Source organism: Malaclemys terrapin, chromosome 1, assembly GCF_027887155.1.
Source record: "Malaclemys terrapin pileata isolate rMalTer1 chromosome 1, rMalTer1.hap1, whole genome shotgun sequence".
NCBI lineage: Eukaryota > Metazoa > Chordata > Testudines > Emydidae > Malaclemys > Malaclemys terrapin.
Window position 1 is genome coordinate 119,564,179 of NC_071505.1, and position 27,291 is coordinate 119,591,469.

General features: G+C 40.6%; 1 protein-coding gene across 1 annotated transcript in view; it reads left to right on the forward strand.

The window, feature by feature from the left end:
* ST8SIA1 (ST8 alpha-N-acetyl-neuraminide alpha-2,8-sialyltransferase 1) overlaps positions 1-27,291 on the forward strand; it is a 157,589-nt gene that overhangs the window by 76,250 nt on the left and 54,048 nt on the right. Inside the window, exon 3 of the mRNA XM_054036806.1 lies at positions 19,741-19,850. Within this exon, the coding sequence (XP_053892781.1) occupies positions 19,741-19,850 (110 nt within the window). The remainder of the gene's footprint in view (positions 1-19,740; positions 19,851-27,291) is intronic.

The following is a 27,291-nucleotide window of genomic DNA, read 5'->3' on the forward strand; positions in this document are numbered from 1 at the left end:
CACCTTTCCAGTTAGAAACCAGACATATCTTCTACATTTCTAATTCCATCACAATCACTAAATATCCCTAGGCTATGGTTTAATTAAAGGCAGTTCCTGGACCTGATCTCTCTGCTGGCATTGTACTATATTATTCAATATAGACTGGATAATATTTCTAACACAATTTTATAAAACCCCAAACCCATTGTTCTGGAAAAACAATTATGATTTGATACACTTAGACTTTTCACTTGACCCAATATATGTTCTGGTCTGTTCAGCTATGACACACTCACACATGCAACATCTGGCACAGCTGGACAGACCAGAAATCTGACATTAACGTAAATGGACCACAATTTTTGTGTTTTCATTTAATATTCTAATATTGATGCCCTTTCACCTACATTTTGTTCTGGTTCTGAGTTGCTAGTATGATTCAAGTGCTTTCTACAAAATGTTTAGCAAACGTATCCCATATTTACAAACATATATAAAGCATCCAGCAATATTTGTATAACATTGCATCTAATTATTTGAATATGATATTAATTCTATAAGTGCAAACATTAAAAATTTACAAGATTGCATTCTTTCATTTTATGTATAATTTCTAAAATACAAGAAAAAATGGCCTGATTCTGGTGCCAATTGTATATATCTATCAGGAGGAATCATATTGGTGTCAAAGGATGTACAGTGGATCAGACCCATCATGGCCAATATTGTCAACATTAGAAGCCTAAATATAAACTCCTCAATCAATATTTAGGCCCCTCTACTTCAATTCACTGTACACAAGAGTGCCACTGAGGTTAATTTATGATTTATTCCAATTCTCAAACTAACTACCTTGGACTCTTGCATATGAGAGTCAATTACTTCGACATACAAACCTTTTATTGCATGAGAAAAAGCAAACTGTTCCATTTTTTATGGGCCCCAGAATGCATTAAATATAATGATGTTTATTTTTCTTTTTTTGTTATTTTGAAATAGAAACAATAGGTCAAACTCTCTCCACTGATCTGGCCCCTTTGTGTGGCTCTGGTTGTACTGATTGCATTTAGCCAGCTGAGATTTTCCGCTAGTTGAAGGGGAGCTCTTAGCTGGAGTAAGAGTGAAATAACTGGAAGTGGCTGGTGGGGTGTGATTAGAACACAGCTGTGTTCCTACAATTCTTAGCTTTTGGAAGTTACCTTGGGGACCTATACTGGGGCCACAGCTGTGCAGGGCAGAGAGCCAGGGATCCATAAATGGCTCCCTGTGGGGCACTTCTTTCATGTACTAGGCAGATTTGGGTCTAGAAAGAATCTGGCCCAGTATGTATTGCCCTTATTTTTACACAATTATTACTTTGAAAATGATTGTAATTGATTTTGGAAACACGTTGATTACTATACTCAACTTGCTTGTATAGCTTGCTTGCCTTTGACTGTAAGAGAATGCCATCAGCGGTTTTCATGCTTGTGAATAAGTTCCATGCACATTTCCATAGAGGAATATGTCTGTTCATGTACAACAGGGCAACTCTCATGCTTCAAGAATGCATTTCCACCAATTAGCACATGTATTAACCTGGAACTCTGGGGAAATAATTTCCAGGCCTAGTTTTATTACATAGGGGTGTTTTAAACAACAACTATCCAACTGGAGTAGCTTCCTTACTTGCAACATTTACTTTAAATTTACTTTATATGTATATAATCTTCATCTTGTTGCTCAAGAGCAGAAGGCTTTTAAATAGGGCTGTGCCAAACTGTTCAGTGGCTTGAGGGAGGAAAATCTATTCCATACCGATCTTCTGAATTGCTACACTATTCACAGACTTCTTGTGAATTCTAGTTGTGACACTATAGAAACTAGAGGTGATCTTGTGCCACTGAAGTCAATGGGAGTTTTGCCATCGACTTCCACGGGGCCAGGATTGGGCCCTAAATGTGTAAGTGACCATGTGTTGTGGGTAGTAATCTTTTGTATGTATGAAGACCTTTCTCCTGGTCCTTTGTTTCTCTGCAAAAATAAGTAAATTGCAGCTTTTACCAGCCAACAGTCAGTCTTACAGAGTTTCCAAATATTTTGCTGCCTTAGCTGACAATGTGTTGTCTGTATTGGCATTCTCGTGCTCTCACAAGAGATTAGCGCCACATAAGATTGCAATTTCTATTTATTCATATAACAGGTACAGCAAAGCAGATACGTGGCAAACTTCTCCAGGCTGTTTTGATTTGAGCTTATTACTGTTCTTCAGTAATCACTGAGGTAGAAAATACATTGAGAGTTAGAGGAAACTGTATTTGGATGATTATGCAATTAGTTTTTGTGTCTTTATGCCCTAACTGAATATATTAGTTATTAATTTTAACAATGACTGCCACCTCTGAAAGTGTTACTAGTTAAAATTGTTTTAGCCCATCTGTGGTAACTTGGTTCTTTAGGAAAATCCAATGCTGCAATGAAATGGATTTAATTCTTTCATTTTTAATGTTTTCTATTTCTAACTAAATTTTTCCAGGCCTAAAAAATAACACCTTTTAAGATACATACACAAAAGGATAATGTATTTTGCTATTTACTTAATATCATGACATTAAAATAAAAACCAAAAAATGTTTTTTTCTGAACTGATGATAATGTATTAGGGTAGCCGTGTTAGTCTGTATCCACAAAAACAACGAGGAGTCCGGTGGCACCTTAAAGACTAACAGATTTATTTGGGCATAAACTTTCGTGGGTAAAAAATCCACTTATTCAGATGCATGGAGTGAAAATTACAGATGCAGGCATAAATATACCGACACATGAAGAGAAGGGAGTTACCTTACAAGTGAAGAACCAGTGTTGACCAGTAATGATAATGTAACTTCCTGACTCAATTTCCCTGAAATACACATTTTGAAGCCAAACGTAGTAAAATGAACTTTATGGCTTCAGCTTGAGCTTAGGGTGCTAAATCAGCATAACATCAAATACAGTTTGATATAGTTAGCATTATCTGTTCAGCTGAGGCATAGGACAGGTTTAGAAGAGAGCAGGGCCAAGCTTTTCAAAAATGGATGCTGAAAGTTAGGCTCCTGTGTTCAAACACTGAAGTCAGTGGGCGCTGCGGAGTGCTCAGCATATCTCAAAATCAGGCTAGTTATTCAGGTGCTTAAATGCATGAATTTAGGAGCCTAATTCTAGAAATACATTTAAAAAAAATATGGCCAGGGTATTTTTGAGGGAATTTACACATTATATTTGCCCTTTATCCACTCTGGGTGAGATTGTGGGCTGTTCCTCTAGGGCAGCACACACAATTGCAGTCCCAGGCGATGGGAGGCAAAGTCATCTGTGAACCCTCCCATTTCTGGACCGGTTGGGGGCTAAAACAGCCTCCAGTATAACTTAGAGTAGTTCACTGGGTTGCCTATGCCCAGCTCTGCAACCTGGAGTTGCCCCTCAGCATGCACTGTAGAATGACCCTGATATGTCCTCTTCTCTCCAGCTCCATTCCTGGCATGTCCCCTAAGTTGAGACTTAGAAGAGGTTTGCATTAGGGCATCCTCTGGCTGTCCTGTGTATTGCCCCTGTAATCCGATGATGACGAGGGTGCACTACACGTCCTCTTCTTTGCTCAATTGACAGAGGCTGAATCTGTTACAATTCCAGCAAAAGAGCCTTGTCTCTTTATCTTGAGTTGTAGTAGCTCATTCTTTTAGCTTTGGCAGACCCAAGTTCAGTCCTTCATGTGTACTATCAGCCAAGATGGCAGCTTTCATATCTGCACCAGAGAATTTTCCTTCAGTCGGTTAGGGCTTTTATGGTTCCTGTCCACTGCTGCAGTGGTGTACTTGGCTTGTACAGAGAGGAGAATCCTCCCTATGTTTTAAAGGATCCCTGTCCTGATAAAAATCACATTTAAAAAAACCTCCTTACCTGTATCACTAATAACATATTTAGGCTAATTTATTAAAATTAAAAACCTTTTCTTGCTCTTGGTTTATTTTGGCACTTGCCTTTACTGTTATCTGTGAAGTTCAAAGGGTTTTTGGTGTTCTACCAGATATAGAAGAAGGCGCTTACAAATTAAGCCCTCGTTCCTGAAAACTGATCCACACAGGCAGACCCTTTCAATTTAGTGGGCGCTGACTATGCTCAGCACCTTGAAAGATGTGTCTTCAGGCCCCTCAACTTCCCTGGGAGTTGCAGATGATCAAAGTATGCAGGAATGGATCTGTGGTGAAATTCAGTTTTTCTTCTAACTTTTTATACACTAACATAACTCAGTTAAAATGTGTGTATCCAATACTGCGGGGAGAATAGAAATCCACTAAACTGTCTCTTTTCTTTCTAGGCTTTGTAAAATTCAACAAAAACCATATATTTGCTTTGCAACTTTTTATGTATTCTTTCACTTTCCACGGTAGACCCCCATGAGCAGTTCTGCAGATGCACGAACAGTCAAAAACCTTTAAATACTGTAAATAACTGAAATAATTTAACAGCTAAATGAGACAGAAAAAAACCCTCCTCTCCCCACTCCTCTCCACCAACTAAGGCTTTGTCCTCAGAATGAGCCTGAGTGAATAGATTTACTTTTCCGTGCACTATGTAGATCAACAGATATGGACTTCTTTGGAGTAATGAGTGAAACAAATTCCATAGTTGTGATCCCACCACAAAGAATATCCTGCTTCCAGTCCTCTGATGTACTAATCTAGGGATATTGTTGATTTGTGTGGTCCAGTTAGAAACATGGGAGTTGCTGTACTGATCATACCCAAGGTCCATCTAGTCCAATACCCCCTCTTTGACCTAGGCCAGCACCAGGTGTTTCAGACATAGGCCAATGTGTAGTAATCTGTTCCCCTCCCCCACATTAAGTCTCATCCTGATCGTTAGAGATTGGCTTATGACCTGAAGCATGAATGTTTTGTTAACATTAATTATGATATTGTGGATATTCTTGATATCAAAATAAAAGTCCACCCCCTTTTTGAATCTTGTTAAGTTCTTGGCCTCAATGATTTCCTGTGGTAACAAGTTCCGCAGTCTAATTACAGTACTCATGTGAAAAATTATTTCCTTTTTTATTTCTGAATTTCCCATCTTTTAATTTTTTGACTGTACTCTAGTTCTTACATTATGAGACAGGGAGAACAGAAGTTCCCAATCTACATTCTATAGACCATTCATTATATATTTTTAACAAGTCCTCTCATATTTTTCTATTTTCTGACGTAAACAATCCCAATCTTTTCAATCTCTCTTCACAGGAGAGTTTTTCCAGCCCCTTGATCTTTCTTGTCACCCTTCTCTGAACCCCTGTAATCCTTTGTGAGGTGGGGTGACCAGCACTGCATATAGTATTCCAGATGAGGCCACACCATTCTTTTATATAAAATCTTTATACAGTAAAAGCTGTGTTATCCGACACACTGTCATCCAGAAGACTCTATGAAATGTTATTTCTGATATCTCCCAATACACATCTTCAATCTAGTAACTGGGACTAGTATACTGCCCAGGAGGTTATGCAACTGCACTCTACTTTTATGCAAAAGAAGCAGAAGACAAGTAAACAAGCTGATATCAGGGATTTATTCAAAAAAGCAGCTTCCAGGATGTGTCATAGGGTCATTACAGATTCAGCCCAATTTCCTACACCTTCTTTATCTACAATGATAATTGAGATGGATAATGATGACCCTGAGGCACTGCAAGATCCTGAAGTGCCTTCTGAATCATCAAAGAAAGATTAAATTATGTTCAGTATAATTTTAGTGTTAAGTGTATTTTTAGTAATCTGGGTGCATGCCATGCGCTTCCCATAGTGATATATAGTGTCATAAGATAACCTACTGTATAGAAAACATTACCTGTATACATCTAAGTGCTTCAAGAAACCAACCACTCTGCAATGCAGTACTACTACTGGACTGGTGAACACTTGTTTACTTTACTACTGTATTTTATATTTTATTCATTTCATTGTATTCTAATTCTTCGAAAATTGGTATTCCATTGGTAAAAGTATAACTCCCAGTTAACCGGAATATTTGATTAACCAGCATGCACTATTCCCTCAACATGTTTGATAACAAAACTTTTACTGCATTCTGTATTATTCACCATCCCATTCAGTATGCAACCTAACATCTTTGGGGGAGGGATAGCTCAGTGGTTTGAGCATTGGCCTGCTAAACCCAGGGTTGTGAGTTCAATCCTTGAGGGGGGCCACTTGGGGATCTGGGGCAAAATCAGTTTTTGGTCCTGCTAGTGAAGGCAGGGGGCTGGACTCAATGACCTTTCAAGGTCCCTTCCAGTTCTAGGAGATGGGATATCTCCATTAATTATTATCTTATTTGGGTTTTTTTTGGCAACAGGTGCACACTGAACAGAGGTCTTAATTGAGCTGTGTGGGAATAATGACACCCAGGTCCCTTTCTTGAGCTGATTCTGTTAATTTAGAACCCTGTAAGGTGTATTAATAATTTATTTTTTTCCCCCTCCAATGTGCATTACTTTTCATTTTTAGACCATTTAATTTACCATTGTATTGCCCGGTCACTAGCTTGTTTTGTGTCTCTGAAATTCCTCATGGTCCTCTCTAGTCCTAGCTAACCTAAATAACTATCTGCAAATTCTTCTACTTTACCTCTCACCCACCTTTCCAAAGTATTAATAATTCTATTAAACAACACAGGACCTAGTATAGAATCTTCAGGCACCCAGCTTTTAACCTTTTGCCATGATGAAAATTGACCATTAAATCCTATTATTTGTTTTCTGTCTGCTAGCCATTTTTTAGTAGTCTCTTATGATGGATGCTGTCAAAGGCCTTTTGAAAGCCTAAATAAATTGAGGTCTACTTTATCTGCTACTTTGGCATGCTCAAAGAATTCTAGATTAGTGAAAGGTGATTTTGTTTTGTAGAATCTGTGCTGGTTAGGATTTTCCAGATGTTTTGTTGTTCTGTTTTTAATGATAGCTTCACCCATTTTGCTTGGTACAAATATAAGGTTTGGTAGTCTGTTATTCACCTCTAGAGCCTTTTTAAATATAGGCACATAATTTGTTAACCTCCAATCCTCTAGAACAGTGGCTGTTTTTAAACTGAGATTGCTTATCCTTGTTAGCTCAGCCACTTTACTTAAGCTCCCTCAGAACTCCCTCAGAACTTTAAAAGCTTGATAACTTTTAAAACACATTGTCAACAGCACATGTCAATATATAAAAGGAAATATTTTTAAATCAAATTCTAATACGTTTTCAAGCAGCATTTCTTGTATTTTGTCTATCTGTAAATTTCAATCATCATCTATGGAAATATTTTTTCATCCGTTTGTGCGCATATGGTGAAGTCAGCATTAACTAACCTGTACCAATAAAAATCTAATATACTAGGCTAGGAAGGTAAAGCTCTTTTCTGCACCTGTTCCAGTTTGAATTCATCTTTCTCAAGCATGGGAGACCAGAATTGCACACACTATTCTAGATGAGGTCTCACCAGTGCCTTGTATAATGGTACTAACACTTTCCTGTCTCTGCTGGAAATACCTTGCCTGATATATCCTAGGACTACATAAGCTTTTTTCACAGCTGCATCACATTGACTGCTCATGGTTATCTTATGATCAACCAATACGCCCAGGTCTTTCTCCTCCTCTATTGCTACCAACTGAAAAGAACATAAGAACGGGCATACTGTGTCAGTTCAAATGTCCATCTACCCAATATCCTGTCTTCCGACTGTGGCCAATGACAGGTGCCCCATAGGGAATAAACAGAACAGGTAATCATCAAGTGATCCATTCCCTGTCACTCATTTCCAGCTTTTGGCAAACAGAGGGTAGGAACACCATCCCTGCCCATCCTGGCTATTAATTTCATTTGGTGACCCCCTAGTTCTTGTGTTATGAGAAGAAGTAAATAACACTTCCTTATTTACTTTCTCCACACCAATCATGATTTTATAGACCACAATCATATCGCCCCTTGTCTCTTTTCCAAGATGAAAAGTCCCAGTCTTATTAATCTTTCTTCATATAGAAGCTGTTCCTAATCATTTTTGTTGCCCTTTTCTGACCCTTTTCCAATACCAATATATCTTTTTTGAGCTGGGGTGACCACATCTGCATGCAATATTCAAGATGTGGGTGTACCATGGATTTATGTAGTAGCAATATGATATCACTGGTCTACAATTTTTGAGAAGTCGTCTGCTTCAGAGACAAAATGTGCTATTTATTATGTATTTTGATGTGCTGAATTCAAATATGACAATTAAAACAACTGATTGGCTACTGTTTCGAAGATATTTAAGTTTTTACATTTTATGTCTATGTATATTGTGTAGATAGTAGAGTTTTAATCATAAATTTTAAACCTAGGTCTTTTCATGTGTTTATGGTTGCTTTACATGATAATATTTCACCTGTCCTGTTTATGTAACACTTTAAAAATCAGCAAAAGGGTTATATAAATAAAATGTATTATGAAACAAAAGGCAAAAAACTATTATGTACATAGTTTAGTCCTATTCAGTGTCTACTCGGCGCTTCTTGGCTTGTCTCTTGTATTCATTAAATGGAGCATCTCTTGTCACTGTCCAGCAATAGTCTGCAAGCATTGATGGGCTCCATTTGCCCCGATAGTGTTTCTCCATTGTTGTAATGTCCTGGTGAAATCGCTCACCGTGCTCATCGCTCACTGATCTGCAGTTTGGTGGAAAAAAATCTAGATGAGAGTGCAAAAAATGTATCTTTAGTGACATGTTGCAACCAAGGCTTTTGTATGCCTTGAGGAGGTTTTCCACCAACAACCTGTAGTTGTCTGCCTTGTTGTTTCTGAGAAAATTTATTGCCACTAACTAGAAGGCTTTCCATGCCGTCTTTTCCTTGCCACGCAGTGCATGGTCAAATGCATCATCTCGAAGAAGTTCACGAATCTGAGGACCAACAAAGACACCTTCCTTTATCTTAGCTTCACTTAACCTTGGAAATTTTCCACGGAGGTACTTGAAAGCTGCTTGTGTTTTGTCAATGGCCTTGACAAAGTTCTTCATCAGACCCAGCTTGATGTGTAAGGGTGGTAACAAAATCTTCCTTGATTCAACAAGTGGTGGATGCTGAACACTTTTCCTCCCAGGCTCCAATGACTGTCGGAGTGGCCAATCTTTCTTGATGTAGTGGGAATCTCTTGCACGACTATCCCATTCGCAGAGAAAACAGCAGTACTTTGTGTATCCAGTCTGCAGACCAAGCAAGAGAGCAACAACCTTCAAATCGCATTATGCAGTAAAACAGCTTTAAGACTCGTCTTCGATGAATCAATGAACAGTCTCCACTCATCTGGATCGTGAACGATGTTGAGGGCTGCCATCACACCATCGATGTTGTTGCAGGCTACAAGATCACCTTCCATGAAGAAGAATGGGACAAGATCCTTTTGACGGTCACGGAACATGGAAACCCTAACATCACCTGCCAGGAGATTCCACTGCTGTAGTCTGGAGCCCAACAGCTCTGCCTTACTCTTGGGTAGTTCCAAATCCCTGACAAGGTCATTCAGTTCACCTTGTGTTATGAAGTGTGGTTCAGAGGAGGAGGATGGGAGAAAATGTGGGTCCTGTGACATTGATGGTTCAGGACCAGAAGTTTCATCCTCTTCCTCTTCCTCGTCTGACTCAAGAGAGAATGATTCTGGTGCATCAGGAACCGGCAGTCCTTCTCCGTGGAGTACTGGGTGTATAGCTGATGGAATGTTTGGATAATGCACAGTCCACTTTTTCTTCTTTGACACACCTTTCCCAACTGGAGGCACCCTGCAGAAGTAACAATTGCTGGTATGATCTGTTGGCTCTCTCCAAATCATTGGCACTGCAAAAGGCATAGACTTCCTTTTCCTGTTCAACCACTGGCGAAGATTTGTTGCACAAGTGTTGCAGCATATGTGTGGGGCCCACCTCTTGTCCTGATCTCCAATTTTGCAGCCAAAATAAAGGTGATAGGCTTTCTTAACCATAGTGGTTATACTGCGCTTTTGTGATGCAAAAGTCACTTCGCCACAAACATAGCAGAAGTTATCTGCACTGTTCACACAAGTACGAGGGATCTCTGCTCACTTTGGCTAAACGGAAATGTGTCCCTTTGCAAAATCAAACACTGACAAATAAGAGAGCATGACACTGTATGATTTCTAGAGCTGATATAGGCAATTTGTTCAGCAGAGTGATGTAAGCTTCTTTATGATTGCATCATCCATGACTTCTAGGAATAACATGATGCAATTCATATCATGTATGACGCAATACCAGCTTCAGATTGCATCATTCATTGTTTTGCCTAAAAAGCAAGTACTGTCCAAACCCAGTCATAGATTTATTCATAGATCCAGTCAAAGATGTATTTTAGTCATTTCTGGTTTAAATTGAGATCCCTTCCCTTTATAACTCACTTATCCTCCGCCATTCCCAAGTCAAGGGTCGTATATACTGACCCAATAGCATATCTTGAAAACTAGAGCCAATCAACAATTTTAAGCATCGTTTTCATTCTCAGTGACCCAGAATTAGTAAAGTTTGACTACGTTTATTTCAGAAGCATTTTGGCCGTAGAGCAGTGTATTTTTTGTCTTATTATCTATCCCTTTCTTAATGATTCCCAACATTTTGTTTGCTTTTTTGACTGCCGCTGCACATTGAGTGGATGTTTTCAGAGAACTATCCACAATGACCCCAAGATCTTTCTTGAGTGATAAAAGCTAATTTAGACCCCATCATTTTATATGTATAGTTGGGATTATGTTTTCCAGTGTGCATTACTTGGCATTTATCAATATTGACTTTCATCTGCCATTTTGTTGCCCAGTCACCCAGGTTTGAGAGATCCTTTTGTAGCTCTTTGCAGTCTGCCTGAGACTTAACTATCTTGAGTAGTTTTGTTTCATCTGCAAATTTTGCCACCTCACTGTTTACCACTTTTTCCAGATCATTTATGAATATGTTGCATAGGACTGGTCCCAGTACAGACCCCTAGGGACACCACTATTTACCTTTCTCCATTCTGAAAACTGACCATTTATTCCTACCCTTTGTTTCCTATATTTTAACCAGTTACCAATCCATGAGAGGACCTTCCCTCTTATCCCATGATTGCTTACTTTGCTTAAGTACTCCAGTCAAAACTACTATTCCACCATGTTTCTGTTTTCCCTATAATATATGGTTTCATGTCCTATACCAGTAGTTCTTGTTCCTCATTTTTGTTACCCAGGCTCCTTGCATTGATACAAACATCTTAACTCTTGCTGCTTGGCTTCACCCACATTCCTTGCCCAATTGGGTACAATCATTCTACTGCCAGTGTCGCCTATCTGACTGGTATCAGCACTGTCCTTCCTCTTAATGTCCATTCTCCTCCCACTGCTGTTCCTGTCTCCATTGCCAGGGCCGGCTTTAGGCCGATTCAGCCGATTCGGCTGAATTGGGCCCCGCGCCAAGAGGGCCCCGCGCTGCAGCTGTTCACCCCGCCCCCAGCTCACTTCCCCCTCCACCCCTGCCCTGCACGCCCCGCCCCCTCCCCTGCTTCCCGCGAATCAGAGATTCGCGGGAAGTCTGAGACTAAGCAGCAGGGGCGGGCCGGCCGGCAGCACGAGGTAAGCTGGGGTGGGGGCGGGAGAAGGGCTCTGGGGAGGCGCGGCCCGTTCCCGCAGGCCCCAGCACGGCCCCCGTGGCCCGGCTCCGTCCCGGTCCCCGCGGCTCGGGCCCCCCCCGGCCCCCCCCCGGCGGCGCGGCTCGGCTCGGGGCCCCCCCGGCGGCGTGGCTCGGGGCCCCCCCGGCGGCGTGGCTCGGCTCGGCTCGGGGCCCCCCCGGTGGCGCGGCTCGGTTCGGCTCGGGGCCCCCCTGGCGGCGCGGCTCGGGGCCCCCCCCGGACCCCGCCGGCGGCGCGGCTCGGGCCCCCCGGCGGCACGGCTCAGGTCCTGGGGGCGGGGCTTGCAGCAAGCCCCGCCCCCAGGAATCGGGCCCCGCTCTTGCTAAAGCCGGCCCTGTCCATTGCTGTATCCTTTCTTACTTGATTTTCCTCCCTTTCAAGTTAAAATTAGAGGTGGAGATTACATTAACATCTCGCAATGGTCTCTCCTGAGTTCCGAGTTTAAAGCTCTTTTAATGAGTTGTGCCAACCTCCAACCCAGAAATCTATTTCCCTCCCAACTCAGGTGGAGTTGATCCTATGAGAACTGTCCTCTGTCCATGAATGCCTCTCCGTGGTCAAACATCCCAAAGCCCTCCTTATAACACCACTGCCTGAGCCATCTGTTGATCATAATCTTGTCTCGCCTTCACTATCCTCCTCTAGGGACAGGCAGAATCCCACTGAAGATCACCTGAGCCTTCATTTCCTTAAGCGTCTTCCTCAGGCTGGCTTAGTTTCCGTAGATGTGTTCCAGCGAGAATCTAGCTGTGTCAGTGGATACTTTCCTGCTCCCATTCAGCCTCCGGTATCTTAGCTCCTGGCAGACAGCACATCCTTCTGTTCTCGGGATTAGCTCGGGTGACAGGCCTGTCTGTTCTTCTTAGTAGGGAGTCCCCAGTCATGTAGACCTGCCTTTTTCTGGTGATGGTGTGATTATCTTGCCTTCCTCCTGTTCTTTCTGGCTGCATGTCCTTTTGTCTTTTATTCTCACTTGCAATCTTCTGCGAGTCATACTGTATCCTCCTGGGGCTCTGAACCCTGTATATCTCAATTGGCTCTTTTCTTCTTATAGGTAGCTGCTTTTGTCTTCTTCCTTGCCTTCCCTCCTTCGGTTACAGCCCGCTGTGCTGCTCCTTCATTTTCCAACTCAGCAAACCTGTTCCTGAGCTCTATTTCTCATTCACTAGCCGGTCTTTTCCTCTGCCTGGTTTTTGTAGTCACATGCTTTCTCTGGCCACTTCCCTCACCCAGCAGTCTCCCCTCTGAGTTCGTCAGTCCAGTTTGCATCTGCGAGTCTTGACTTTTCCCTTCAGCCTCCTCTTGCCTTTGCTTCATCATCTGCTGGAACCCCCTTCAAAACTCAACCATAGTTTCCACCTGCATCTCCAAGCCTCAGATTTTCTGTTCCATCAGCTCTATCAGGCGGCACTTCATACAAATGAAGCTCTTTTCAGATTACCTGCTCTAGGATCATATACATCCCGCAGCTTCCACATCCGGTCATCTTCAATGTCTCTTCCATGGCTTTGGTCACAACCACTGCTACCTCTGTACCTGTCATAGTCTTGCTGCCTAAATTCCTGTTTTTTCCCCTAAGGATCATAAAAATTAGCACCATAAATGGCAATAACTTAACAGTCTCTGGAGAACACAAGGATTAAACTGATTTGAAGACTTTACTATCCTCTCCTCCTAATATGGATACTCCAGGTCATAGCTGAAACACTATAGCCTGAAAGTACAGGGAGGCTTTTGCCTGTATTGTTTTTGTTCTGTGCATAATCAGGGGGTTTCAGATACCTAGAGCTGTCAGTCAATGCCTTTTAAAGATCACTGGCATAATTAAGAAAAAAAGTCTTTAACTGGAGAATCACTATAGGAATCTTTCTAAACTCCAGGAGGAATTTCAAATTCAGTGGCTGTTTGGTCTTCTTGTTTCTCTGTGAAATAGAGATAATAGCTGTTTATGAGGATGCTAAAATAATAATGCGTTTTGTGTTACTGGTGACTAATAATGTATTGTCAAATGGTGGGCTGGAAGATGCATGATTTTGTCATGTAGAAAACCTCTTCTCCCTCCCTAGCATTTTGAGAAGTACATTTTCTTTCTACCCCGCATCTGTTTTTCACACAAAAATATGAGATCTTGTTTATTGCTTATATGTCTTACTGGCTGTATTTAATACTCCCAGTATTTATTTCAATCACTACTGCAAAATTAGAAAGTGAGACTAAAAAGTGGAGTTCAATACAAAAAGGATTTGAGTATCAGACACAAGTCACCAAATATGAGACATCTCTAGTTAAGGGTGCATGTCAAATGTACTTTTTCTGTAGAAACATTTGTTTTGACTCAAAAGTCATTTTTAATAATAAAAAAAAACACTTTAAATGAAAAATTTTGACCGGCTCTACTCAGTCTACCTCCCAGGCCAGTAACTGTGGAGTTACTATTCCGAAAGGAGGGAAGGGGGGAATTCCTCACAAGAGTGGCTGTGAAATCCCAGAATGATTGTTATAGAGTCTCCTGTAGTTTTCCTTAGGGCCAGCCCTGTGGCCCTGTGCAATTAATATATAGTACAATGGCAGTTTGGCTAAGAATGACACTGGAGGGACCCATTGAGCATAGCCTAAACTACTCTCGACATTCCCAAATGGGGAATATGCTGTCCCTGATTGACATTTTTAGCTAGGAACATTTTTTTTTTATAAGGGCCAATCAGCCTAAAGTTGTCACTTCTCCCTGGTTGACGCTCTGCCACAGGAAACAAAAGGCCCATCGGACTGAAGATTATTCCTAAACAATAAGAGGGGAAGGAAGTTTGACAGGAAGGTGTAAAGACTAAAGCCATGTCAAATGGTGTAGACACCAGGAGAAAGAGAATTCTCATTAAAGGTATCATTTATTTCTCTTTCAGCTAATGAGCAGGAAAAATAGAACTAAGGGCTGAATTCTGCTCCCACTTAACGCAAGGGCAGTGCTGCCATTGATTTCAATAGGAGCAGGCCCTAAAGGACTTGAAATTTCTTATTTTCATAAGCATGCTGGCTTCTCACCAGGGACAGAGTAAAATGCAGCATCATTTGTAAATTCTATAACCATGTTTATTGAAAAGAAACCCTTTCTATTGTCATTTATGTTCCCAATACTTTTAACTTCTTCCCTGTTAAGACAGAGAGTTTGCATAATATGTTAGTATTTCTTAGTTTCCCAGCCAGGCTCGGGCTGCTGGATAAAGTCTTTATCAGTGAGTGGACAAAAATTAATGTTTTAACAAAATAACAATGAAACTGAAGTGAATTGGACTAGCATTATCTAATATGAATTCTATTTCCTTAGTAGTGTGTAACATTCTCTGGATTTTATCATAATTCTTTAAACGGATGACAATGATTTATTTTTGCTAGATGACTGAAGAAACTAATTGGTGAATTGCTGAATAGAGGCTTTGTGAAATTAGCCCCAGATTGAATGGGAGTCTCTTAATGAACTGTTTTGTGTGCTTGCTTGTCATTAGACATTCTGGACCTGATTTTTCTCACGCTTACTCTAGGGTAAATCAGAGAAACTTCACTGATTCCATTGGTTTTGAACCAGTGGGAAAGACCAGGCCTTCTGTGTTTCTGATGTCAAATATATTTTTTCTACTATGGATACCTTGTTTAAAGGGAAGTCCGATAGGGGTTAGTCCCAACATTGAGGTTTTGTTAGTTTACAAAAATTAAATGAGAGTTTTTAGAAGAGTAATTTTAATATGAGTGCTTTCATGATTTTTTAACTGTACATTTAAAATGAAGCTTATCCCTTGGCCTTTTGGATACCCAAAACAAAGAGCAACTAGGGCTGATTTTTTAGATGTTCTAAGTACACAAAGCTCCTATTGACTTAAACTGTAGTTGTGAGAGCTCAACACTTCTGAAAATCAGGCTCCCTAGTACATCAGAACTTAAGTGAAATTGGCTGAGAACTGAGCAGTCAAGTTTTGCTATCTCCATGAGTGAACTGCAACAAGTAAAATATGGAGGATAAATGGTGGAAATCCATGTGGTGTTTTTTGTTTTTGTTTTTAATTTCTGTGGGGTTTGTTGTTAATGTGTTTGGTGCTGTTAGCAAAATAGATTTGGAATTTAAAACAAACAAATGTGTTCTATTTGAAAGACAAGGTTGGTGAGGTAATATCTTTCATTGAACCAACTTCTGTTGGTGAGAGAAACCAGCTTTGAGCCACACAGAGCTCTTCTTCAGGTCTGGGAAAGGTACGCTCGTAGTACTTTTCCCAGACCCGAAGAAGAGCTCTGTGTGGCTCAAAAGCTTGTCTCTCTCTCACCCATAGAAGTTGGTCCAATAAAGTTGGTCCTGAGACTGATACAGCTAGAACTACACTACATACTTTCTTCTTGTCATTTTCCCTTTAAAGGGACACCATCAACTTAAATATCAACATTCTGTTTAAATTTTTGTTATCTACCAAAGTTACAAGTAACACCTGAGATTACTATGACGGGTGTTAATTTAAATTAATTTAAATCCATGGCCATTTGTATTTCCATTTTCACTGTGCACCCTTAGTATTGTTGACTCTGAGCATTAAAAAATCATGAGATTTGCATAAAAATCATGATTTTTTCATTTTAGCTGACCCATGTGCCCCCACGGAGCTCCAATAAATCTACTGATTTGGTGGGATCTGTTACAGAATTGGGGCTCTAGTCAATTTCCCCTGCTGTTTGTGTGGGTCTTTCATGCGGCAACAAAGGGAGGTAAAAACATTTATCAAAATTAGGAAAACATGATTGTAAAAACACAAACATTGACATAGGGCAGGTGTAGTGCTTGAAGCTATTGGACTGGACCTAGTGGATTACCCAGTTCAGTGTCCAGCTGGGAGAGGGCTCTCTAATCCCTCCAGGAGAGGAAAAAGAACAGTTTTAGGTGAGGGGAGACCAAGCTGATGAGGTTGTTGAAGGTTGCATGAGAACAGGAGCAGTCAAATAGAGGCAGCTGACTGGTAGAAGGTGGCCTGAGAGCTGGACAGAGACTCATCCTGTTGCTGACAAGGGGCCAGTGGTAGCTGGAGCAGAAGGATGCAGGAAGCAGCCTGCAAGTAAGATGGTGCAGTGGAAGGGTTGAAAGGAGGCTCTGACCTGTATGCCCTTTTACTGGACTACCCCTTGGGACTGGACTAGGAACTATTGTTTTGATCTTTATGTTGTAGCTTAAATTAAGTAATTACTTGAGTAAGAAAGGCACTGCTATTTAAATAAAACTAACAATTTCAATTCTAAATTTCTATGCATGTTTTTTCAATCAGCCTGCAGGATGCCATTTGGTCAGGGTCACCTTTGAAGTGAGATACATTCCTAGTTCAATAAATGTGTAAATTAAAAATGGTTCTTGAGAAAGCAGATGCACAAGCAAGAACATGGTTGCATACTTAGTGTCACTTTTCTGTGTTATCACTGTGTTCCTAGCAATAGCCAGACATCAGTAAACCAAAACAGATTTTTCTTCCTTAACATATTGTAATCCAGGATTAACATACACAAATCATTTTGTTATCCTTCATTAAAAAGTAGGCGATGGCTTTATAACCAGCTGAATAGAATCCAGTTTGCTGAGGGGAAAAAAGCTAATTGCAGGAAAGAAACTAAATAATGGTTTTAAAACATAAAAGCCTGACACATTCATAATTCAGACCGAGACTCTGGGTCGGTTCTCTGTACTTCACTATACTGTTATGCCTGGTGTGTGCATTATGGAGATATTAGCACAATGCATAATGTTGCACTATACATCCCCTCCAATACTTAGGCAAATATAAGTACTGCCACCATTTTGATTTGTCCTGAAGGGAAGAATAATTGTCTTGTGAAGCTCCATCACAGCACCATGACATTTGCATTCACATAGGATGATGCATAGAATGATTCTGTCTTTATTGTAGAGTGAGGTTCTGACAACTTTGGTAAATAAAAATCCTTGCACATTTTTTTTATGGGAATATTAACCCAAGTTTTCTGGACCAATTCTATTAATGGTAACTTCATCCTACCTACTTTGAATTCCCCAGGTATTTTCAATTCAATGCAGTATTGTTTATTTCCTGTGCTAAACTGATTGATAGTGCTACTGTGTGCTGTTTAAATGACTATCACAACTGATCCCACAGGTGGATGTATTTCAGAGGCAGATGAAAGACCTCTTCTACATGTAGTTTAGTTTCCTTCTGAATGAAAGGAAATATGTAATAAGATTCCAGGATTGTTACTCTGTATGTCACTCTGAAGCCTAGAATGTCTTTTGAGTCAGCATGGAACAACTACAAGCTTGGTTTTGTTCAGAATATCGTCAGGTTTAGTCATCACTGGGCCCTGTGAGAACCAGATGGAATGTTGGCATCCGAAGGTTCCGTGGCAGTTGGAACATGACAGCTGATCAGAGGAAGTGGGAGTAACAGTTGCATGGGTAACAAACAGGTGGTTGTGCCTCCAGCCAGGGGGCAGCTCTGTGCAAAAAAATTTGGGGAACATGTTCCCACAGCAATGTTGCTCACTAGAACACCCATGCATGCCCCCATGTTTGGCTTTTGAACACACATGACTTTAAGAATTACACCCATGTGAGAGCACTTTCAGCTACCAGTGTATATGTACTATGTTATCATTGTCATGCACTGCTGCAATGTTAACACATAGCATTGTCATGATACCTTGACTCTGCATTGTGATCCACTGTTAAAGTGCTAGGAGGGATCTTAAACCAGTGGTAAATAAAGGCTGTTCCTCCGCAGTTTTAATTTATGCCAGGATTGATTGGCTCAGCTTTTAGGGAGCTGCAGTCAACCTCTAAATATCTTGCCTGAGGCCACAGAATGATCAGTGCTAGGGCCAGGAATCGAATTTAGGAGGAGCCCTGGCTGCCAGTTCCCTGCTCTAACTACATTTCTTCCTCATTTATTCCTTTCCCCCCATGTGTCTTTTGTGTATAATCTCATGAAGGTGCCTTTAATATTATTTGGTTTGTAGTGTTGTAACTGTGTTGGTCCCAGGATATGAGAGACAAGGTGGGTGAGGTAATATCTTTGATTGGACCAACTTCTGTTGGTGGAAGAGACAACCTTTGAAGATCCATGGGTCCTACACATGCTTATCACAGCATGCGGTGTACTTCATCCAGTGCATCTAAGGCCCCAACAACAACTACCGGTATGTAGGTGAAACCAGACAATCACTATGCTCTCAAATGAACGCCCACAGAAAAATAAAAGAGAAAAACACCCTCTCATCCACGGGCAAACATTTTTCGCAAAGCGATCACTCCATATCTGACCTCTCAGTCCTCATCCTTACAGGAAACCTGCCCAACTCCTTCAAAAGACAAGTTTGGGAATTTAAACTCATAATTCTGCTAGACACTAAAAATCATGGTAACAACAAAGACACTGGTTTTATGGCTCATTACAACAATTTGCAACCTACTTAACCCTTCTTTATCTTATGATTGCAGAGGTGTTAATTGCCCACTTTGTTTAAGTGGTTTCTTGCAACCTGTGTTAAACCCTTATGCTTAACAATCGGTCCCACCTTGTATATAGCTATGACACTCTTGTTAACTTTTCCAAACCTGAAGAAGAGCTCCATGAAGCTCAAAAACTTGTCTCTTCCACCAAGCGAAGTTGGCTGAAAAAATATATTACCTCACCCACCTTGTCTCTCTCATATTTTTTTGTGTTCCTTCTATTGTACTCTGCCCTGGTAATTTGAATAGAAAATACATCCCATTGCACAACTGTTTGTGAACACCAGGAATTCGTAACTCGGAAATTCTGCTTCATATAATAACTACATTATCCTAGTGCTGGATAGTGATGAAGTCTGCTTTTGGGAATGGGGGTGGGAATCAGACTGCTCATACTTTGGACTAATTTCCAAGCTTAATTCACCCTCCTCTTTCCCCTTTTCTTGTCCCTATCCCAAGACCTAACCCCTCCCTAGTTCCCGATAGGCCTCAGGAGTGGCTGCTACAAACAAAGATTGTGTGTTCTCCTCTGTAAAAACTGGCCTTGTTTTCTGTTGCTAGGCTACCCCATTCCAGCTCCCATTGAAGAAGTGCTCCGTGGTGGGAAATGGTGGGATTCTGAAGAAGAGTGGCTGTGGCAGACAAATAGATCAAGCAGATTTTGTCATGCGGTAAGACAGAACCCTGCTGCAGCACTGCCTCCTCCCCCACCCCCACTAAGTCTACGACCTTTCAAAGCTGTTTGTTTATGAATAATCAGTTGTATCTTGCCTTTTTTTCTTTTTCAGGGTGATTTACACAAGTGATTTGGGGGGAGGGGAGGCTGACAAGATGTCCCAATTTTATAGGGACAGTCCCGATTTTTGGGTCTTTTTCTTAGATTATCCCCCACTCCTCTCCCAATTTTTCACATTTGCTGTCTGTTCACCTTAGGAGAGGGCAGCAGTGGCAGATTTATATGCCCTCCCTGGCTATGCAGAAGCTTATCTCTGGGAGATTTATAGATGAATGAATCCTATTCATTAGATGTTAGCCTGACAAACACAATGGCAGTGAGAGAGAAAGCTGCCTTTTCTTTTGCTTTCTAATTACATTAGGCAGGGTCTGATCCTACGAGGTGCTGAGTGTCCTCTTTTGAAACTCATATCCTCATCCCCACCCCATTGAAGTCAATCTGAGTAGATAGCACTTGATAGGGAGAGACCCATAAATGAGACAGAGCAGGCTAAAATGTTTTCCTGTGATTTTTCTCCCCCAAGATTCAGTTCTGACCATCTGAAAATAGAGCAGACTTCTTTCCTTGACACAGTTTTCTTTAAACTCCCCTCGTTCTCTTTTTGCTCCTGCCTTTCTGAAGGTATTAGGATCTGTCAAGCAGGACGTTGTGCTATAGAGTGCTTTCTTGATTGAATTTGGCACTGTCTAGATCTGCACTCTAGATATAGGAGGGGGGAAAGAAATTAGTTCTTCTTTGTTAAACATGAACAAGAAAAACATTGTAGGGGGGAGGGGAGGAGGAAGGAAAGCTAAGCATTCCATTTCTCATCTCTATAGGAGTTTTTCATGGCTTTGAAATGGATTCAAAATTAACTCCCACTTCTAAGTTTCAGAGTAACAGCCGTGTTAGTCTGTATCCGCAAAAAGAAGAACAGGAGTACTTGTGGCACCTTAGAGACTAACAAATTTATTAGAGCATAAGCTTTCGTGGACTACAGCCCACTTCTTCGGATGCATATAGAATGGAACATATAATGAGGAGATATATATACACACATACAGAGAGCAACTGTATGTGTGTATATATATCTCCTCATTATATGTTCCATTCTATATGCATCCGAAGAAGTGGGCTGTAGTCCACGAAAGCTTATGCTCTAATAAATTTGTTAGTCTCTAAGGTGCCACAAGTACTCCTGTTCTTCTTCCCACTTCTAAGAGTTCCCTGATCAGATTTTGATGGCTTATTATAAAACTGTACTAATTTGTGAAAAAACAAACATTGTTACCATAATTCTGGTTTGCACCCAAGAGACCAAATACCTTCCTTAATAGAACAGAGAAGTAAACTACAGACAAAGGAAATAGGTACTGTACACTTAAAATATATACAGGAAAAAAAATAGGCACGGAGGGAGACAGTGCATGGTTGCTCTTAAAACATTTAAATTTTGCATTTGCAACTAGATAACATTATTGTAGTATTCTCTAAAGTTCCTTATACTTAGTTTATGGAATACCTAAGGAATGCTTCAGTAATGGAAATTAGTTACAAAGACAATTAGAAAATTTTAAGGGCATCTCTTGTAGACTGATAGGAAAACATTTTCCGATACCAAAAGGGGAACTTGGCCATAGGCTATTTTTAGTGTATTGTGAGTTGGATAGAAGTGGTAAGGGGAAATCCTGCAAAGTCTAGCAGCTGATTGCAAGCAGGATTGTATTAGTCATACACTGTCATATTTGTGGGGAAAGGTTTAAGATCTTTTAAGTGTAGTGAATAATATACAGGTGGTGAAATGCTTTTCATTAGCAGGTGGAGTAAGTTAGATTTAATTGGCCTTTTCCATATCTAATTGCTGTAATTCTATAGTTGAGTGTAAAATATATATATATTTTACTAGGTAATGACTCCAAAAATTACATGAAGTTGCTTCAGCTTTCTAATAAGAGATCTTGGTGCAGCTTCCTCTAAAATATCTCTTCAATAACATCAAATATTACACCGATTTTAAACATATTGCAGTTTTTTCCTGTTCAAAATGTCTTTATTTTAAATTTATTCAGTTGCTATCCACCTCCTATAAGCTCTGTCACAAGATTACAATTATATTCTTTGATATATTATAATCACTGAAGTTAGTTAATTACACAGTGATGTGGAAAATGGAGGAGTTTAAACACATTCAGTTGCTTGAACATACACTAAATAATGTTGCAGTAATACAAAGATTGCATTAGAGCAGCAGATCTCAGTCTTTAAGATGTAGCCCACCACACCTAAAACTCAAAAGTATTTGGCATATCACCTTCATAATTGAACTCAGGGATAGTCATTATAGATTCTTATTTTGACAATATACCTTAAACCAGTGTTTCTGAGCCTTTTCAGATTTGCCACCCCTTATTTGAAGACCACATTTTTGTGACCCTACCTTAAGTTTACTGTAAGAGTAAGAGTAGAAATTATATCAGTGATAACAATAAGCCTATATAATTTATTTGTGTTTGTGTTTTGAGATGTTGACAGAGAGTACTTGACCTTGAAGGGAAAGCGTGCATGGCAGCAGAAGGGGAGTGAGGTGGTTTGGGTTTTATTTTTTTTTGCTTTAGGTTGAAATACAATTTTCAATGCACCATGATCACTTTCGTAGCCGCTTCAGGGGGTCGTGACCCACCAGTTGAGAATCACTGCTTTAAACCAACCTAGGTGCCACCTGCTGGTGGCTTTTGTTCTGCTAGTGACTAGTGGTATGTGTACTATCGGTGCATTAGAATAAAGAACATAAATGAACATTTCAAACACATTTTTTCATTTAAAAATTCAGATTTGTCCTTTTGACCTCCAGCCAGATTGACAGCACATTTATCTCTCTACAGATACACAGATTATACACCATCGTGCTTGTCTGCCACATCAGCTTGCCATTGCCCATCCAGATCCATAATAATTATATTGTTTCCCCTCAATATGGTTCCTTGCTGGTTTGAGTGATGTGTAAGCATCTTGATCATAAAGCCAATCAGTCACCAGTTTCCTGTTCTTGCTTTATTATGCTGCTTAGTAGCCTGAAAATAGGGAAACACCCTGAACGTCTTTTGGAAAAGTAATCATGATTGTACTTGTCCTCTGCATGGTCACTCAAAGGGGGAAAATGGGTTAAATGATCTCTTGCAAGGACTCAAGACAATCATTATTCTTCATTTGATTATCTAGAGAATGAAGTAGTGAGCATGGCCACCCGATAAAAATAAGTTTGCTAAGCACTGTGTGCATTTGCTATTTGCTACATTTCCCATCCCCAGCTAATTTTTGCTAAATTTGGTGCTTATTAAAGAACTGTAGATGGAACCAAATACACTGCATCAATTTCTGTGCAACCCTTTCTAGTCCCTTCTTCAACTCTACCTGTGCACCTGAAGCCTAATTTGCAAGCAGTTACTTGGCCTGTCCAAAAGTGAGCCAACCAATTGAGTTTCATAATAAGCAGGGCCGGCTCCAGGGTTTTGGCCGCCCCAAGCAGCCAAACAAACAAACAAACAAACAAACAAAAAAAGCCGCGATTGCGATCTGTGGCAGCAATTCGGTGGGAGGTCCTTCACTCCGAATTGCCGCTGAATAGCTGGACGTGCCGCCCCTCTCCGAAGTGGCCGCCCCAAGCACCTGCTTGGTAAGCTGGTGCCTGGAGCCGGCCCTGGTAATAAGAACTGTCCCCCTGGCAGGGTCCACCTACAATGGTTCCTCCAGGAGCGTAAGACTATATAGTATCATATAGTATCGTTAGCTACCATTAGGGATGCAGGTTTATTACAGTGGTGAAAATTTCTTGGATACTGTGCTTTTCCTGTTTGTCTCCATGATTTTAATAAACTCACCCTGCAGCAGCAGCTCCTGCCCGGTGGGGTTGAGCTTCGCTCCCTGCTCCATATGTTGTGACCTGGTGTGAAGGGTCACAGCAGCTCTTAGGTCTGGCCCAGCTGCCCCTCCATCATGACAGCAGGAGGGGAATGGCACCAAGCCAAATTTGAAAGATTGGCGCTTACGACCTGGCGCTTGAGGTCACAGTGCCACTCAGGTTTGGCCTGGCTGCTCCTCCACCTGTTTAATAATTGAAAGGCAAAAAGACCATGCATTGAAAACAAGAATTTTAAATCTTAGTGAATCCTCTAGTCCTGTCTAAAGAATTACACCCAGTGCCTTTCTATGGTCAATGCACCCATCTAGATTTTGGAGTACAGAGAACAAATATTGTAAGAATTACCAGTAAGATATGGAAAGAGTGACTTCTTTGTGGGATAAGCATAATACAGTTCTTACTGCCTTGGGTAGTTTTATGTTTCCTCTTGATTCACCAGCTACCTATAGAGCATGAGGGTCTCAGCTGTGAAACAGGTACCACCTCATAGGGAACTCTGCATGTTGATCACATTTTTTCTATTGCCTTGGTTTCAGTGAGAAGATACAACAGATACCAGTGTATTCAAATCCATATTGCTTTGAGGCCAACAGTCAGAGGATTTATATAAACTCTTGGCCTCAAGAAATTCTTTTCTCTCCCTTCCCCTGCCCAAGACCAAAAGATTCATTAAATGACTAATAAGTGGTTGTGGTATAATTAAAAATGCATGCTCCTTGCTAGTATGAAACTTCCACTTCACAGTCTGTCCAACACCTGTCTGGGACTTGGCATTGTGCAAATCAGCCTAAAAAATAATTGAAAAAAGCAAAGGGGCTTCTGCTGACCAGCTGGCTTCTTGCTGAATTTCCAGCTGGGTCCTCAGCCAATTTCTTAATATTCCATGCTGAAGCACAAGCTGGGAGAGAGATTTACTGATGAAGGGAACTTGATTTTAAATGATGCATCTGGGGCTGGTTTATAAAAGCAGGCGTATTTATTCATATGATAAAGTTATGGTGATGCAATTATGAAGGACAATGATTTAAACAAGCATTGAGAGAGAGTGTACCTTGATTCAGTGAAAACTTGACCTGCCTGTGCATATGTTTAAATATAAAGAAACTGAGACTTATCCTCCCAAATGCAAAAAGTCCATTAGCCGGATTGCCAATCTGTTGTATTTCCCTGTAACAACAGATGACTAGGTTTACCGGGAAACTGGAGCAATCTATTGTTTCTTTTGATGTGCTTGGTGCTCAATTGGGGCTCCATTTTGCCACCCTTACTCACACTGAGTAATTACCTTACTTTTCAAGCAGTCGCATTGCTCTGCTAAGATATTATGCAACATCAATGAGGGTGGCAGAACTTGACCTGATGAAGGGCTCGCACGCAATTTGAAAGTGATTTGTGAGAGTTAAGAATTAGCTCTGGTACTAAAATGTCTCCAAGTCACCTTCTGTTTACTTGACTTCTGTCATCATTGTATAATCCAAAATCCAGGTTCCCCAGATTCCCTTGCGAGATAGAAATGTAAGCAAATATTTATCTTGTTGCTAATGATGCTTTCCTTATAGTTAGGATTTCATTTTATTCAGGTCTTAAATTTGCTCTCTGTCATCAGACAAAATCCACAGCAGCTGCACAGAAAAATGTTTGAGAAAATAAAAGGAGATAACATTTTTTTTCATTGCTGGTGGTCCTAGCATCTATTAATATGTTACCAGATCTTCTGAAAGCACCACTACAGAGTGTTGAAAGTGGCTTGATTTTCTACATTTGTTGGAATTTTTTTGAGTGATGAAATAGTAACTAAGGGGTAGTAGAGTTTGTTTACAAGGACGTACGTATATTTTATAGAAAATTAAGAAACCCACCGACCCCAACCCCCAAGATTTTTCATGTAATTAAAAAGTTCATGAAATCTTGCATTTCACACTTTCTCTCTTTTTATACCCCTGTACTTCCCACTTCAAAAAAGTGAAAGACAGAGTGGGATTTTCCTGCTGGTTTTGACATGAAAGTTTTGAAACGTTTAAAAAAAATGTTTATTGAAATTCTTTGTTTGGAATGTCATTGAAAAATGTTGACAGAGAAATTTTTCCAAGAAAAATGTTGTTATTGAACCCCCTTTTTTTAATGAGAAAACAATTATCAAAACAAACAAAAACCCAGCCAGCTCAAGGGTCAATATTCCCCTTTTCTTCTTTTTAAGAATTGCAACCATGAAAAAGAGAAAATAGTGACACGTGGCTCTCTACAAATGACTTACACTATCTTCTCACCTTGGAATTTTTGGACAGCCTGAATATAAACCCATGCTTCTGATGGCTTGTATCTAAATTTATGCAAATATATGCAAATTTGCACAGTCCCGTTTTTGTTAGAGGATGTTGGCAGATTTGCATTAGTAATAAATATGCTTGAAATTGCACAGAAACATTGTGGTGTAATGGGCACACAGATATATCCTCCCATCCACCAACTCTGGACATAACACACTGCACACATGGTCAGTATGGATTGCAGAAGGGGTCAGCCACAGTACTTCCTCCTCGTTATAAGGGTTTGGGGCTGTTCATTGAATGCAGTGAAAACACTTGCCAAGGACAGCAGTCAGACTGCGATGGTAATAGCATCCCTTGTTACTTGGCCCTGATTGACACTCTGCAATGAATGCGTACTACAGCATACAACCTTTCAGACTGGAAATAAGGTGCAAAATTTTTCACAGTGAGGGTAATTAAACTCTGGAGCAATTTACCAAGGATCCTGGTGGACTATTCGTCATTGGCAAATTTTAAATCAAGATTGGATGTTTTTCTAAGAGATGTTCTAGCTCAAACGGGAATTATTTCAGGGAAGTTCTATGGCCGGTGATATTCTGGACGTCTGACTAGATGACCCTTCTGGTCTTTAGAATTTGTGAACATTACAGCATTAATCCTTTCTATGGTAATACGAGAAATTGGCACAGAAACTGAGCTCATTCTGTTTCCTATTCCCCCAAATTCCCACCTTTTACTGAGGCAGGCTATAGGCTCCATGCAATTTGAATCTAGTTGATACTTGGAATGAGCAACCGGTGTTCATTGCAGGTACATGACACCTATTTCCTGGAAGTAGTGCACAAAGGAACAGACTGGTGGAGCACACTTTTATATCTGGTCAGTCCTATAAACACAGGACATCCAGGAAAGGGGAGCTAAAGAGAGTTGGGGAAGAGTATAGTGCCACAAAAAAGGTAGATTTTCACAGGAGCAAGAGGATCTGAATTGGGCCAAAGAAATCTGTGTCATCCTGGTAACAGGAGAAAAGGGAATGAATATGAAATGATGTTGCTGTCTATGCTGGAACCTGCCCTGCTTGACTTTTGAGTCCCCATAGCCACTGGGTTGAGTGCAGTTGCCTGTGTAGGTTAAAACAGCCAGAGGCTGTTTTACTTTTGGCTTGGCTTGCACCTCTTCTGAGCATGCACTTTTGGGGGGAGCATAAA